The 16,374-nt window shown below is 26.2% G+C and overlaps 1 protein-coding gene across 6 annotated transcripts; it reads right to left on the bottom strand.

Moving 5' to 3' along the window:
* Positions 1–1,049: 1,049 nt before the first annotated feature.
* LOC105844049 (tyramine receptor 1) lies at positions 1,050–15,260 on the bottom strand. Of its 6 annotated transcripts, XM_065799375.1 has the most exons (6): positions 10,581–10,690; positions 10,038–10,099; positions 9,702–9,905; positions 4,358–4,647; positions 2,460–2,622; positions 1,050–1,904 (listed from the first exon to the last, which is right to left on the bottom strand). In XM_065799375.1, the coding sequence occupies exons 4-6, from the start codon at positions 4,626–4,628 to the stop codon at positions 1,172–1,174; spliced, it is 1,167 nt and encodes a 388-aa protein (XP_065655447.1). In that variant the 5' UTR covers positions 4,629–4,647; positions 9,702–9,905; positions 10,038–10,099; positions 10,581–10,690; the 3' UTR covers positions 1,050–1,171. The 6 variants fall into 6 exon arrangements, with proteins under 6 accessions (XP_065655447.1, XP_065655446.1, XP_065655450.1 ...); XM_065799374.1 differs by lacking the exons at positions 9,702–9,905; positions 10,038–10,099; positions 10,581–10,690 and adding an exon at positions 15,079–15,260; XM_065799378.1 differs by lacking the exons at positions 9,702–9,905; positions 10,038–10,099 and having other exon boundaries at positions 10,581–10,688.
* Between the last annotated feature and the right edge of the window lie 1,114 nt (positions 15,261–16,374).

Below are 16,374 nucleotides of genomic sequence, written 5' to 3'. Positions count from 1 at the left end.
GCTAAAAATTTTTAAAGTGCCACGTAATGAAACTGTTGTGGCAAAGAGCCACATAATAAATCTCAAAAATCCGTATGCGAGTCGCAAGTTGCAGATTCCTTGCCCCTAAATAGACATATAATCTTTAATTATCAGGAAGCTTCACTTTTAAGAGTCAATAGACAATATATGTTTATTTCATTAGATGAATTTGGATTTAAGACTTATTGTGAATTAGTGGAGTAAAAGTTAGTAATTAGAAGTGTATTACTTGACTTAAAAAAAAATATTTAATTCATAACTTTGAATCAAACTGCATTATTGGAACTCTTGTTGACCTTCATCTAGCTAGCTTCATAATGATAGTCGCTAGTCGCAGCGCGTTAGCATTATGCACCTATCAACATGGACAAACGCAATACGCATATTTAAGGGTATAACTTTTTGGTACCTCCAGTTTTCAATATAAAAAACAGATGAACTTTGGTTTGAAAGTAACTGAAAAGTTATTGGTTTTATTTAAGTTTTAAAAAAGGTCACGCACCATTACCCTTGATTTTTTTTTTTCTTTAAAAGTATATCAACCTGGGTCTCATAAGAACCAGAATTTCATAAGTAATAATGGTTTTAAATCAAAATAAATTGCTTAAATTTTATATACAAAAACAACAATTTTTAACAAAAAATTAAAACAATCGTTTTTTATGATATTTTGTTTGCAATATTTTTTTTAAAAATGCTTCAGTAAAAATAAATTATGAATTTTGAAATCACTATAAAATTCCGGTTTTTTTGAAACCCAGGTTGATATACTTTTGAAGAAAAAAAAGTTCACTGATGTACGGGAACCAGTGTGTAATCAAGGGTCATGGTGGGTGACCTTTTTCAAAAATTAAATAAAACCAATGACTTTTCATTTATCTTCAAACAAAGTTCATCTGTTTTTTATATTGGAAACTGGAGATACCAAAAATTTACCAAAATGTCACATCCTTAATGTACATTTGTATTGTAAAATACATATAATGAGAGGTTGGTTTTTAATGTGATTTAAAAAAGATTTTGTTAAATAAAACCATAAAAAAATTTTAATTTTACGACAAAATATTTGTACAATAGTTTTATAATTTATTAATTTGTTAGGATACGTTTAGTTTTTATAAATAAAGCCAAAGCGAATCTCATTTTTTTTTTACAGACTTGTTATTGTTTCTTGAGTTGATCTTCTTTCTGTTACTTTTACTTCTTTACTGGTCTCAATTTTTACTTCTTTATTGGTCCTAATTTTTTTTATTAGTTGTTTGAATGCTAGTAAAAATTGTTGGTTAGAAAAACTGTATATAATCGGATTCACCATAGTATTCATTGAAGGTAAGATCTGTATGCAAAAGTAGAATATAAAGTCAAAAAAGATTCGATTAGTCTCTTTCAAATTTTTAAAACAGTTTTTATTAACCATAATGATAATATTGACAACACAGGAAGGAAGCCAACAAATAAGAAATGCTATAAAAACAATTGCCACTGATTTTGTTGCTTTTAACTCTCGTTTAAATTTTTTTTTTCTCTTTTCTTTTATTATTTGTTCTTTTGAACTCATTTCCTTTTGGATATTAGGTGTAGCATCTTCAATGGCATTGATATGGCGTTTTGTGATATGAAGAATATTTATATAAGTATACGTCATTATAAGTAAGGAAGTGATATATATTCCAAAAAATGAAGAAGCGTAATATTCCACGTTTTGGTTTGCACAAATATTATTGCTATTTACAGAGATTGATAACTGTACAGTGTTATCCCATTTAAACAACCCAACGATACTCCAGAACACTGCAAAAATCCATATTGCTAAAACTAAAAGTTTTGCACGTGTTGCCGAAATCAAATGAGAATATTGGAATGGAAAGGCTATCGCAACAAACCTAAATTTATTATAAGCAGAACATGTATCGTCGATAAATTGAAAAATCTAGTTAAAATTATTACAAAACAATGGATGTTTATTACCTTTTATTGAATTCGAAAAAAAAAAAAAGCAAATACTCAAAAAAAAACTGTAAACCAAAAAGTAAAAGAGCTTTGAAATATTGATAAATTTGTTACTAAAGAAAATCCTACTCAATAAAAATATCTAAACAAACGTTTATGCAAATAACCAAATATAAGTAATTGATTTCATGCGAAAAAGTAACATAATTAGAAACAAAAAAAAAATTCTTTATCTTCCACTAAAGTGTTACTTTTATTCGCATAGTCGTCACAATTTAGTTTCGGACCAAAGGTTTTTTTTTTCTTTTTCTATTTGGGTAATCTAAAAAGACCTAACGGTTTTATCACAAAGCACCTTGAAGAGCGTTTAAGTGGATTAAAAGTAGTGATTTGTTGTAACATCAATCAAGTCAAGTTACAAGTTATTTTTGAATAAAATAAATATACAAAATATTTATATTTCAAAATTGAATACGTTTTAAACTCACCTGTCGATGGCAATGATTAGTAAGCCTAATATACTGGCTACGTTTCCAATAACGTCCGATATTAAATATATATAACACCCAGTGAGACCGTAGCAAAATTTTCCTTCATTCATTAAGATCTTCCATGGAATTAAAGCACACGATAAAATCAAATCTGAAAATGCTAGAAGAAAAAAAAACTTTTTTAAGTAAAAAAATATTTTACTCTTTATAAAATGTATTCAAATGTACCTAGCTTTATTAAAATATATTCAATTGCACCTTATATACCAAGTTTATTCATACCAAGAATTTCAGTTTCATTCGGTTATTCGGTAAATTCATTAACTTTTACTTTATTTACTTTTTTTTTCTTTTTTCTTTTTACAACGATCATTATTATATATTTCAAAAAAGTAATATTTACATTTTTCCAGTTTATTTAGTTTATATATATGTACACTAAACATATTAACAATGCCTAAAAAAAGTTTAGAATGCTGTTATGCGCATGTGCGCTTGACAGTGGATTAAAATAGTTTAAAAATTCGTGGTTTATAATATAACCCACGGACTTATACTCGATTTACACCAAACCTGCACTTAATTAAACTGCTTCTTATTAAACTAAATCGGAAGGTTGTTAAATTTAATGTAAATGAAAAAATCTAAAATATCTTTTTAATAATACTGGTAAAACTTGTTTTATTGTTGGTGTGAATAGGGTATTAATTTTAACATTGATTTTTTTTTTTTTGCTATATAAATTTATTCAAGTCGTAAAACATAATACAATCACATAGAGCAGGGGCAAGAAAAAGACATAATTTGTCTTATAACCAAGCCCCTTAGTCTATACCGTAAGTATAAAACAACAAAAAACGTTACACTATATAATATAAAACGATTTAATACCAAATTTATTTGTACATTTTTTTTTTACGCAGCATTTATTTAAACAATATCTAATGCTATTGATTTATTGATTTGAATGAAACCCTATTTCATTTTACAGATTGTTTATTCAATTTGTAATTAAATTAAAAAATAGCAATTGCTTGTTGTAACGAGCAATTTTTATTCATTGTTTTAAAGTTGTTTTTTTTTTTAATTTTATCCATTTTTTAAAGTTTTTTTTTTAATTTATAGTCATTTTTTTAAATAAACTAATTATGAAAAAAAAAACTATATAAATTCCGCACCTAACATTGTGTTAGAAGCCATATAAATATTATAACTTACTCCACATTCGGATTGTTGACACAACTAGTTGGCACACCTTTTTTCGAGGCTATTATTTTACTCTAGCGCTTTAAAATTAAAACTGCAGAAAGTTAAACAATTTTGGTCTAGCATGTATCATATATAAGGACACATACTATTTTAATGATAAAATAATTGTACTTAAATGTACAATTATATGCCTCTAACTTAGAATGCTTAATTTAATTTACATTATTTAAAATTTTTGTCTCTCCTTTGCACTTATCTATTACAACTGTCTAACTTTTATTGCTGTATTCTACTCCACGTTGTGGAGTAGTATATAAGCACGAGCTATTAAGTGCATTGCAAGCATTTGTAAACGCAACATCCTAGTAAGCACAACTTGTGCTTATTCAACTTAAACACGTCTTGTGCTGCACAAGACGTGTTTAACACGTTTAAATTAATTTTAAAGACGTATTAAACACGTCCTGTGCTAACTGGGATTGCAAGTGTTTGTAAACGCAATTTACAATTGAACGTCAGTTAACCATGATTATCAATTTTAGTTTTTACGTGGTTAACTGCTATTTTTTTGTTGTCAATAAAAACCTTTTTTTTTTCAAAATAACACGACTTTAATTTATTCAAGTGAAAATTTTATGAAAAATTAAATAATATCAAATTTAAAAAAAGAATAAAATGTGTTTTACCTAAACTAATGATAAAGTGCATGGTAGCTCTTTTTCTCAAAGATTTTGAAAAGGAAATGGCTATAATCACAACAAGATTACCAAACACACTTGCTAATAACAGAGCGATCATAAATAAAGAGTAAAGTATGGTTTCATTTGAAAAAACAACTTCACATCTTAGAACACCTTCTGTTACATTTACTGCATCTGTTCTATTTCCAGATGTTATTTGAGTGCTTAATAAATGTTCAAGTGAAATATTTTTCTGCTCAAGAAAAAAACCTTTCATATTCTTAATCTCTATCGTGCTAAAAAAATCAGGTATAAGAATGGTAAAAATAACAAAAGGGTTAAGTAAAATTAATAATATGATATAGTTATTAATAAATAACATTCAAGTGGATTTCTGTAGAGAAATCTTGTCTTTTTTTACGCAAGTGCAATAAAGCAAATGTTTTTTTCCTATGCGAGCGCAATAAAAAAAGAGGGGAATAAAATAAATGCTTTCGAATTTAAATGCATGGTGGTTTGTAATTTTAAAATGATAATTACGTATATTGTTTTGATTTTTTATATAGATTACGTATATTGTTTTATGTTATACCTGTATATTATTTAAAGATAACTTACAGCTTTTTATTTTGATTTGTTAACCTGCAACCCCGCATGCCGTTTTAGACATTAATAGCTTAAATGGCTTCATAATAGATTAATTTATTAAAAAACAAAAAATACATAAAGCGTTGAATAATAAAATATTTAAAAAAAAGTATACTTTATAATTGATAGTTAAATTAAAAAAATGCTAATTAAAAAAAAAAGTAAACAAAAATAATTAATAGAAAAACAGAAAAAGAAAAAAAAACTAAAAATAATTATAAGTATTAGTGCAAATAAAAAGTAAATAGCTTTATTTTTACAAGTTCATAGAGTATATTATTTGATAAATAATCTTTGACGTTAACTAAATCTCATAACTTTCGCCCGCCTCTGAGGATAGGCCACTGTGCCATTATGTATGTACATTAAAATTGCAAAATTACAATTTATAGTTTGCGGTTCACAAATCTGAACTAATGTATTTCCCAAATAATTTGTAGCAATTATCCATTCAAAAATTCATTTTTTTAAACAGCAAATGTAGCTACCATGTTTTCAGTCTTTCGCTGTAAACTTATAAAACGAGTAAAGAAAACAAAAATTAATATTTAAATTGAGTTTGAATGACAGATATTGTAAATTTAAAGGTCTAAGACAGCAAATGCAATCCTTTACTACTTAAATAAGGAATGACTGTTAAACGAAACAACGCCTTCATACTTCCGACGAATCATTAAAGTTAATCAACAATTTAATAGAAACTTATTACACATGCTTTCTATGTGTACAGAATATCTTTCATTGAAATTATTATCAGCAAATTTAATATAATTATATTTTTAGGAAAAAATTTTTTAAGGATTAATCATAAATTACTCAATTTATCACAAAAGGTATAGTAAGAATATTATTAATAAAGTTTAAATGAGGAAAAAGAAAAAAAAAATTAATAAAAAGTTTTTTTGCAGAAAGACACGTTTACGTTATTTTTATTAATGTATGTTAGAATATTTTAGTAGATAGTTTGCCGATTCGCAAGAGGATATAACATTTCCACGTTAGGCTGTGATTTGTAGGTTTTTATAGTATCACCACCTGGCTTTTAGGGACGTTCAAGAATCTGCAAATGTCATCATTAACACAATATAGACAAAAAAAAAGCAACTTATAATATAATATATAACTCAATATTTTATATAATATAATATAGTTCAATACATTATATAATTTATAAGGTATTGAATATTTTATAATTTTATAAATATATTTCAAAAACACTTAATCAGACCATGATTTAAGCAGACATTGTTTATTTAAAATTTAAAGAAAATAATTTAGAGTTTTATTTGACTAATAAATTCATTTAACCGTAAAGCATATTTACCTTAGCACATGTAACGCATATTATTTGCTAAGGCAATAATTATAACGCAATTCGTCCAAAGCGCATAATAACAATTTTTCAGATTGCACAATTTTAGTGTAATATATCGTATATATACAATAATAAATCGTAAAAGTGTATTTATAACTTTAAAAATATAAAATTACAATTTATCATAATCGTGAACACATTTTAGTCTAATATAATAGCGCCTATAAATTTTTTGTGACATTTATAAATAAATACGAAAATAGTCGTTATTTAAAAGCCAATTCCTTTCTTTGGCCGTGCAATACTTTTCATATACTTTCATAAAAGTTACACTTTATTTCACCATTTTTATTTTTAGCAAAAACAATTAAAAAATATCGAATTTTGTTAGAAGAAAATTATAGTTAATATATACTTTTTGAGAGAACAAATAAATAACTTTATTAAAAACCAGCGCTTTTAAAAGGATTTTCGAAACCTTGAGATTGCTTGAAAGCGCAAACATCAAAGATATATGAAATGAAAAAAAAAAGAAAATGGTGAAGGTTTCTAAAAAATTAAAAAAAGAAATAAAAATTAAAAAAAAAAAACAAAAAAAACAAATGGCGAAAATTCTTGAATTTAAAAAACATCAAAGTCTCAAAAATTAACGAGAACTTCTTTGTTTTTTTCTAATTTAGTTTCTCAGGTATCAAGTGTCTTTAAATATAAAATGACTGAATATCTTGCAAATTTAGTACCATATTAAAGTATTTATTCTATTTATGATTTTTTAATTAATCATGAAATGGTAATCTAGTTTAACAGCTGAAAAATCTTTAAACATTTCGTTTAACTTTATTAGAAATATTTGAAAGTTAGTTAAGCCAATCAATTTAATGAATGAGTGACGCAACAAATAGGTGGTTTCCGGAATGTTTTTATCAAAAATTAATTAAAAAATAAACAAAATTAATAAGCAAACATCAAAGTTTTTAAACTAATAAGCTTGTGTACGAAATTCTCGGAAAGTTGCAGTTTAACAAAATCAAATTAGTTTATTTGATTTAAATTGCACTTTACAGGTTTTTAAATTAAAAGTTTTCTTTTTTTCTTTTTATTTTTTATTACAACTATAGTCGATTTAAAAGTAGAACGATAAATGAACTAAAAACAAAAACAACAATCCTTATCAATCATAACAATCTCATCATCAACAACAACAACATTCATCATCAATTACACTAACCTCATCACCAACCGCAACGATATTCATCATCAGTCACAAAAAAAAAGATCTTATTTATATCAACTATTAAATGCTCTTAATACAAAAGCCAGTTACACTCACTAAAGATTTTCAACGTAGCGTTTGGTAGGCGCTGCGTTAGCATATAAGTAGCTACTCATTGGGTTAAAATTGGCGGTGCACCAACCTTAAGCTAATAAGCATATATTTATACTTATATTATATAAAGCGTTTGCTTTTAGCAGCCGTAGCGCAATGGTAGCACACTTGCCTCAGAAGCAAATTATTCATCGTTCAAACCCCACCTCTGGGCAAGTTTTGCGACAACGGTCAGGAAGGAGGCGTGAACTTCCAATTAAATCCGCGGTGCGCTATGATAAAACCGTAAGGACTTCTTGGGACACCTAAGTAAAAAAAAGTTAAAAAAAAAATTAAGATATCATTAAGTTGGCGTCGAGTTGGACCACTGTTAGTATTCTGTTGTAGATGTTAGGTTAACATATCATTTTTATTGGCATGCGAGTAGCTATTCATTGGATTGACTTTGTACTATACATGTTTCATAAAGTTGACGTTGCATTGGGCCAATTTTGCATTGGGCGAAATGAAAATTTGGACATTTGTCCAAAGTTTCATTTCGTCCTCTTCATGTTTTACAGAGTTTATTGCTCACCAAACAAAAATGTTCTCACTGAAAAAAATTGTAATTCAGAGGGTTATACCAACTATTTATTTGAATTTTTTTGATTAAATTTTCACTATATTTTTAGGGTAACCTTTTTATAATATTATGAAGTGGCTGTCAATAAAGCAACTTATAATATTGTAATAAACGACAATACAAAAAAAAAAAGTAAAATTATAAAAAACAAAACAATAATATTTTAAAAAATTGCCTCAATCAGGTTCAATTTACTTAAAGAAGCAGCTAAAGCATTATGTCATAGATGTACTGTTGAATTTACTGTCTCTATCTTTAGTTTATTTTCATGCTATATTTTTAACCGATTACTTCTTATTTATCACCGTTGTTCTTAAAATACACCTACTTTGGTCTGTAGTTGAAGGTTGTGCTTTAAATAGAGTTGAACTTGCGATTGATGGATCTTGATATTCGGTCTCCATAAGGCAGTTAGCTAGAAGGGAATAAATCATAATCCAACTTAAATTAGATTAGCTTTAAACACTTTGGTTAGAAGATGCTTTGTGTCATATAATAAAACAGTTTGTAACAAAATAAACACAAAAACGAACGGTTTTTTCTTGAATAAAAAAAACACTTTAAATAGAGTAATTACCTTTATCAATGATACTGTACATTATATAAGCGAAATTATTTTAACAATATATTAGAAAAAATTGAAATATAAAAGGGATTTTGATTGGAGGAAGAAAAAAAGCAGCAATATGCAGCCAATACTATTTTTAACAGGTAGCTAAATTGCAAAGCTTCTTGAGCTAAAATTGAAATTGTATAATGTCAGAAAATATGATTAGTAGACTAGGAAGAAATTAATAGATAAACAATCTTTTCTTAATTTCGACTGAAACAAATTTTTTTAAAGTACAGGCATAGTTTTTATCAACTCAGGAAATTTCTCTAAAAAAATAAAAGATAAATTTTATAAAATGGAAGAGCCTTTGAACAACTGGTGAAAGCGTAAATTATTCCTAATATAATAATAAATACCTTAATAAATCCGCAAATACTACACGTGGTTTTTATTAACAAAATAAATAGCTTTTTATGGAACGGCAAATTATAAAGAAAAAGTAAGGGAATTTACAAACAGCTTATTAAAATAGGTCCCAGAAGCTCATAATGATATTTAAAGCTACAATTAGGATTCTTCCATTCTAGCACAATGAAATTCCATTGTATATATATATATATATATATATATATATATATATATATATATATATATATATATATATATATATATATATATATATATATATATATATATATATATATATATATATATATATATATATATATTCATAAAACTACATAAAAAAAAAACGTATTATTACTAAAGACGCAGCTAAAAGTGCATTCTGTTATTGATGTACTCTTGACCTAATGTTGCCTGCCTTTCGAGCTTAATAAAGCTATCATTTTAACTAATATATATATGTTAAAAACTTTGTCTTACGTTTTGTATCTTTACGTCACACTTTACGTCTAACTGTTTAATTTATTACTTTCACAGTTTTTCTCTATAAAACATTTGCTCTTATTTCGTGGTTGCTGTGTATGACGCTCTATTTGGAGTTGAAACGGTTTAAACGCGCTAATAATCCAAGCATACGTCTTCTCAGTGAAAATGTTAAGTTTCTTTAACATTAGCTGGTGGATTCTAAAAAATTTTCTCGATTAGTCACATGTTCAAGTGGAGGAATGTTAGTTTTTATTTTTTCGCAATACTTTATACAGAGTGTAAAATTAAAACATTTTTAAATATTAAACAAGAAAAATTCAATTGTACAACCTCTAATAATGGAACAATTGTGATTCTTTATTTTTCCGATGAGGCCAATACTAATAGACGCGCTGTTTCAAAGAATAAATATATATAAATATATAAATAGATGTCATGTCCTAACAAAAACTACAAAGGTTAATTTGAATTTTTTTTAATGAACTTTGTCTTCATGTTGCTAAAAATATGTTTAGAGTTTGGAAATAAAAAATTTTTTTCATAAATATTTTAGGATCCTTAAAATTCGAAATTCCAGATAAAATTAAGGAATATTTGACTCTAAATGCCAATCTTTTTTAGGAATGTGGCATTTATATGATAATTGACAGTAATTATTAAATAAAATGTGTAGTAAACAAAAAATCATCACGGTTTTTTAAAATTATTAAAAATAACTACAAAACAATCAATAATGAAAACAATATTGCAAACAAGTTGAGCAACATTTTTATTAATATAGGATCTAAACTTACATTTCAAATTTCAAGTGTAAATAAGTATTGTAATTATAACATGATTGTTATATAAATAAATAAACTAATGAAAGTTTACCTTTTTTAAAACTTGAAAGAGGTTTTAAAAGCCAGAATTTAAACAGAAACGCGGATTTCAAAATATCAATCACAACAGTAATCCACTACTAAAGTTTTTTAATAAGAATATTTAATACTCTCTAAAATAGTAACTTTCGAAAAAAATTTAAAACTGGAAATACAAGTGAAACAGGATCAGTAATTACAGACCTCTCTTAATTCTCTCTAGATTCTCTCTAAATTAAAGCTAACTAAAATCATTATGAACAATAAATATGTATCTTTTTTTATAAAAGAATAATATAATTTATTCCGCGCATATATTGGTTTTTAAATATCTGAACACACTTTCTTTTGCCTGATTAAAAAAAATCTTTGTTTTTATCAATTTGGGTTTTTTTATGAATCTCTTTAAAGCGTTTGATACAGTCAACCACAAAATACACAATCAAGTCTTAACGTATTTGAAATAAGTGGTCTATCAAACACATGGATAAAAAAGCTATTTAGAAGCGTGTGCAATCTACTGTTAGAAAGATAAACATGACTTCAAAAAAAAAGTGCGGTGTCTCTAAAGAATTAAACACTCTTTACTATTTTCATCAAAAAGTAAATCAACTGTAATATTGATTTATGTTTTGATGAAAAAAGCAATGACGACAGCAACTTTTTAATATCCGTTAAAACTGTTAACAAAGTATGTGAAGAAATGAATCAAAAGTTAGAAAAAGCTTCGGAATGATACAGAACAAATAAGCTCTCTATTGGCTCAAGTAAATAAAAGCTTTGTTTATTTCATCCTTTCTATAAAAAATCAAGTTCACCTTTTCCAAGACTGTCAATTGAAAACTTAGAAATAAGTTAATAAGGAATAACGTTACTTCTTGGTATTTTGTTAAAGGAAAAAATCTGAACTGGCATAATCATAATGCCTATTTAGGTAGCAAAATATGCAAAAGTGTTAAAATACCATACCAAACCAGTCACAATATTTATTAAAAACCCCTATTCAAATATACTCTTGCTTTGCTTAAAATTGTTTTAATTACGATACTACAGCTGTAGTACTTGGGGTACTTGGGATACTGGGGTAGTACTTAAAAAAAGTAAAATGAAACTCTTTTATGATAAACAGAAGCATTCTATAAATATTAATAATTTTAAAGCTTAAAACTGAATATATTAAATGCTCCATATCTTACTTATAATAGCTAAATGTAAAAAAAGTCTGCATCTAATGTATTAAAAGTTAAAATTTTCATTATACTTATAAAAATAAGTTAGAATATAACAATCGATAATTAAACAAAACAAATTGTTTGAGTCTTTCATACTCTTAAACATTTGAAAACTAGACATAGTGCATCTTGAAGACATAGTGCAGCTCGTAGAACAAGTTTCATAGCTTAATCCTAATAATATCAAAATTACTTTAAAAAAATCACTTAAATTTTAAAGTATAAGAAATTTTATTACTGATTTTTTTTATGTTTATTCGCAACCAGCTTATATATAATTTAGTTTTGTTTTTATATAAATATGATGTAGCCAGATTTTTGTTTAGATATTTATATTCAAATTTTACTATAACGATGTAAGGTTCTCTTTGTTAAGACTTCAATCAGTAAAAATTCTAGGAATAAAATGAGAGGAGAGAGGGGCAAGTTATTGAAAATCTTTAGTTAAAAATAGCTTTCTTATGAGGAAAGGGGAGGTTTTATACCCCACACCGCCATTTAATAAGCGGAAATAGAATAAAATAATAAAGAATAGAAAAGGCTACATTAAGCTCCTTTTTAAAATTGTTGATAGAATTCTTCGTTAAGTATCTCTTGCAATGCTCTGGAGCACACTAACTTTAAAAAATATTTCCCACGCTTTTTCAAGGTTGTGCTACTTTAGCATTTTAATGAAAAGTCTTAAATTATAAAAAATATATCTTAAATTAAACTTTAGTTAATTTGGTGGTGTAAAACACGAGCGGATCCATTTGGGAAGGGGGGTAAATGAGGGCAAAGACTTTAAAAGCGATATGAAATTTTAATCAAATTGTGTGCTTCAAATTTAAAATTGGATATCAATATGTCAAATATTGGTATTACATAGATTAAGATATTGTAAGATTATTATTCTAAAAAAAAATTAAAAATGTTTGATGATTTATTAGCAGGCAAACCTACAAACCTTAAAATTGCCCCTATCCACCCTTACTAGATGGTCTAAATCAGTTGAATAAAAAATACTTAAAAACCCCCCCCCCCCTTCTCTATCCTCCTTTCTTTCTTACTAGATAGTCTGATTCCATCTAATAAAAATAAACAAGAAAATCCCCCCCCCCCCTTCTTTTTTTTTATTAGATGGTTTATACTCGCCTCTGGTGTAAAATAGACAAAACGACACAAGGTATTTTATGTAAGTTTAAACAATACTGAAACAACAGATTTTTTTTAGTTATTTCAGAAACAACCATTGTTGTAATCCTCTTTGTCACCATGCTAATTTTAAAAGGAACAAGAAATGAATTAAAATGCTTGTTTGTTTACTGCCTTGCTTTTGAACATTTTTAAATTTGAGTAGAAATAATTGAACAAGTTAGCAGTTCTTACCCTAAGTTATGTTTTACTTATTATCATTATTTTAAGATTATCAAAAAAATGTTCAATAAAAAATATATGATTTAATTGGTAATGCAAATATGGTTTTAGATGGGCGCGTAACTTTTTTTTATTTTTTTAGTTATTAAGGTTCTAAAAGAAGACCTAGCAAACTTATCATTGAGCGCTGCAAAAGAGCATTTAACCAGAAAGATCAAACCTATTTCTTTAACAATGTCGCTTATCTGACCGGAGCCAGTATCGAAACTTGGACCTTCTTGGTTCTCAGCCGGAACACTGCACCAATAACACTAACCACTGCACCAATAACACTAACCACTGCACCAATAAGCTTTGTGACAAAAATAAAAATAACAAATGATAAATAAATATATTTAGAGTATTTACTAATGCATATAGTGCATTTAGCCGGATTGTTATCGACCCATATTATGTAGTAGTAGCTATGTGCCATAAAAAAAAGATGAATATTTCTGATTCAAACCTTGTTAGGTATGTTAAGACAAAAGAAACTTTTGGAAGCTGCTTGCTGAGGTGGCACCACGGTTTTTAATGTAAGAGTTAGGTTAATATTTATTAGATGCAATAAGAGAGAGAGACTTGTGGTGTATAGTGATAAAAGAGTGAGACTTGTGATGGTGGAGGAGGGGATGTTGGTTAAGAGGTCAATTATTAAAATTAAACTTGTCAAGATCATTTAAAATTACCTTTGAGTGCAAAAGTTGTTTTCTAATATAAATATACCTATATTACATATAATAAAATATATTTGTGTGAGTACAGCGTTTTGAAATTTAATGATTAAATTAAATGATTTTTAATTCAGTTTTCGTCTCGGTAAACATTGCAGTAATTTTTTCCTTCCATGTTTTAGTAAAGAAGTACATTTCTGAACTTGAATGAACCTGTAAGAAATAATTAAATTTCTTGAAATTTAAAAATGGTAACAAAGAAATTGATTGACAAAACTTGCTTATGTTAAAGATTAGTCTTATTGCGTAATGGAAATTGCGTAATCTTTTTAAAAGTGCGAGTACTGTTAATCCTTTTAAAATCCTATTAAAAATGCGACTCCTAAACGTTAAACGAGTACTGTTCGATGTAATAGACGGTGCTTAAAAAAAATATATCTTAAAGTTATAACAAGATTTTATATAACTTTTGAGATCTGGAAGTATTATTTAAAAAAAAGTTTTCAACAGCTGTTACTTTGTTTTACCTGTTACAATAGTTTAAAGAGTGTTCTGAACTTTAAAGGTTTTCTTAATCCTGATGTCGAAAGTTTTATAAGTAGATTAAATAACTTTGTATGCTTACTTATCTGGGTTTGTATAAGACTATGATTACACCTTATTATGGAAGCTTCATACTATGCTGTCACATATTATTCCTTTAATTTAGGAAAAAATCAATGCGGCCTAATTAGGTTTGCAAAAAAAATAAAATAAAATAAGAAAATCTATTCACTTCAATATTAAACCAACTTAGGCAAGATATTAAAAATCAAACTTATGGACAAATTCAAGCAAATTAAGGAAAGAACTTGTTAAAACAAATATAGCTAAATATACCTATCAAGCAACATTATAATTTAACTTACGTAAAATAAAAATGTTGTTTTATAGATATACTTAGCTTTATTGGTTCAATGACTCAACTCAGACAAACAACTCCCATGAAATAATTTGCTTCTTTGAATCTAAATGCAATGTAAAACATATTTGTAATGTTTAGTTCAGTACAATTATGAAAGCGGCTTAATAAAAGCATCATATCTAATATGTAAACTTATAGAAAATAAGTAATAATTTAGACCTTGAAGCTCAAAGTCTTGATGACCTTACCTGAGCATTACTTACTAACTTTTAATCTTACTTCTACTAATTTTTTAAACTTACTTACTTTACTTGCTTGTATTTAGTATCCAACATTTCATTGCAAAGTCAAACAGTTTTTTTATTAAAGACTTTCTTTAATTTTATCATCAATTTGATGGTTTATTTTGAGAGTTGCATAAATTTAAATATTGTTTTTTTAATTGTCTGTTTGCCAAGCTTTTCTTTGAGTTTTGTTGGACAAATACTAAGTTTTATAAATTGTTTGCGCATTTTAATCTTAACGTTGATAAAAGATTGATCAAAATATAATCTTACGTCTTAGATGTTTATCATTGCATAACTTTTTAATGTTTTTTTTAATTTTTTTTTTATTTACCGCTTACTTTTTAGACCAGAAGAAAATATATTTTGCAGGCGTTAATTGTAAAACTTCTTTGTAAACTATTTTAAAAATAAACTAATTCGTACCTCTTTATAATAAAGTATATTCTATAAATAAGTATTAAAAATAAAGAAATATTTGTAACCGCTGTCGGAAAAAAAGCCGATAAAATTTTTTTTTTTTTAAATATTATCAAGAAAAATTTATCAAGAAAACAATTAAATATTTAGAACTGATATAAAATAAAATTTTTTGATCATTGGCTATGTGTTTTTGAGCTTAAGTTTAATAAAAAAGACTCACCCACTCAAGAAAATATTTTTTCAAAAAATGGATAGCAAATCTAGATTTCATATTTCTTGATTGATTTTAATTATTAGTACTAAATTCTATTTGAGAAAAGTGCAATCTTCGCGCTTTTGGTTTGAACGCTTAAAGCGGATTTAAAATACAAATTTCGCTTTCATGCGATTTAGTTTTTGGTTTATAAATAAAACTACACATACTTGACGGTCAATTTTTTGTAAATTTTATCCAATTTTATACATTAATGTCTTTTGTTATAACTAAGGTAGCGCCCTATTTAATTTAACATTAGTAACGCCTTATTTCATTTAATTAAAGTAACGCCTTATATCAGCTTAAATAAAAGTTTTGACAAAACATTATTTTATCATATTTTAACAAAACTTTAATTTTTAAAAAAATAAGTTTTATCGTTTTCAGAGATCTAGAAAAGCTATTTTTAGCATATTATTAAAATTAAAAAATGGCTGATTGTTAAACAATGTTTTTAAAATATTTTCATTTCAAAATTAAAATATGACTGACTGCTTAGCTACCCATTTTAAAATGATTTCATTTCAAAATTAAAATATGGTGTTTTAATATGTTTTAAAGTATTTTCATTATAAAATTAAAATAAAGCTGATTGCTTACCTACCAATTTTAAAATATTTTCATGTCAAAGTTAAAGTA

The sequence above is a fragment of the Hydra vulgaris genome, chromosome 06, assembly GCF_038396675.1.
Source record: "Hydra vulgaris chromosome 06, alternate assembly HydraT2T_AEP".
In the NCBI taxonomy this organism is placed as follows: Eukaryota; Metazoa; Cnidaria; class Hydrozoa; order Anthoathecata; family Hydridae; genus Hydra; species Hydra vulgaris.
The sequence above is the reverse complement of the archived record's forward strand: the minus strand, read 5'-3'. Positions and strand labels throughout refer to the sequence as shown.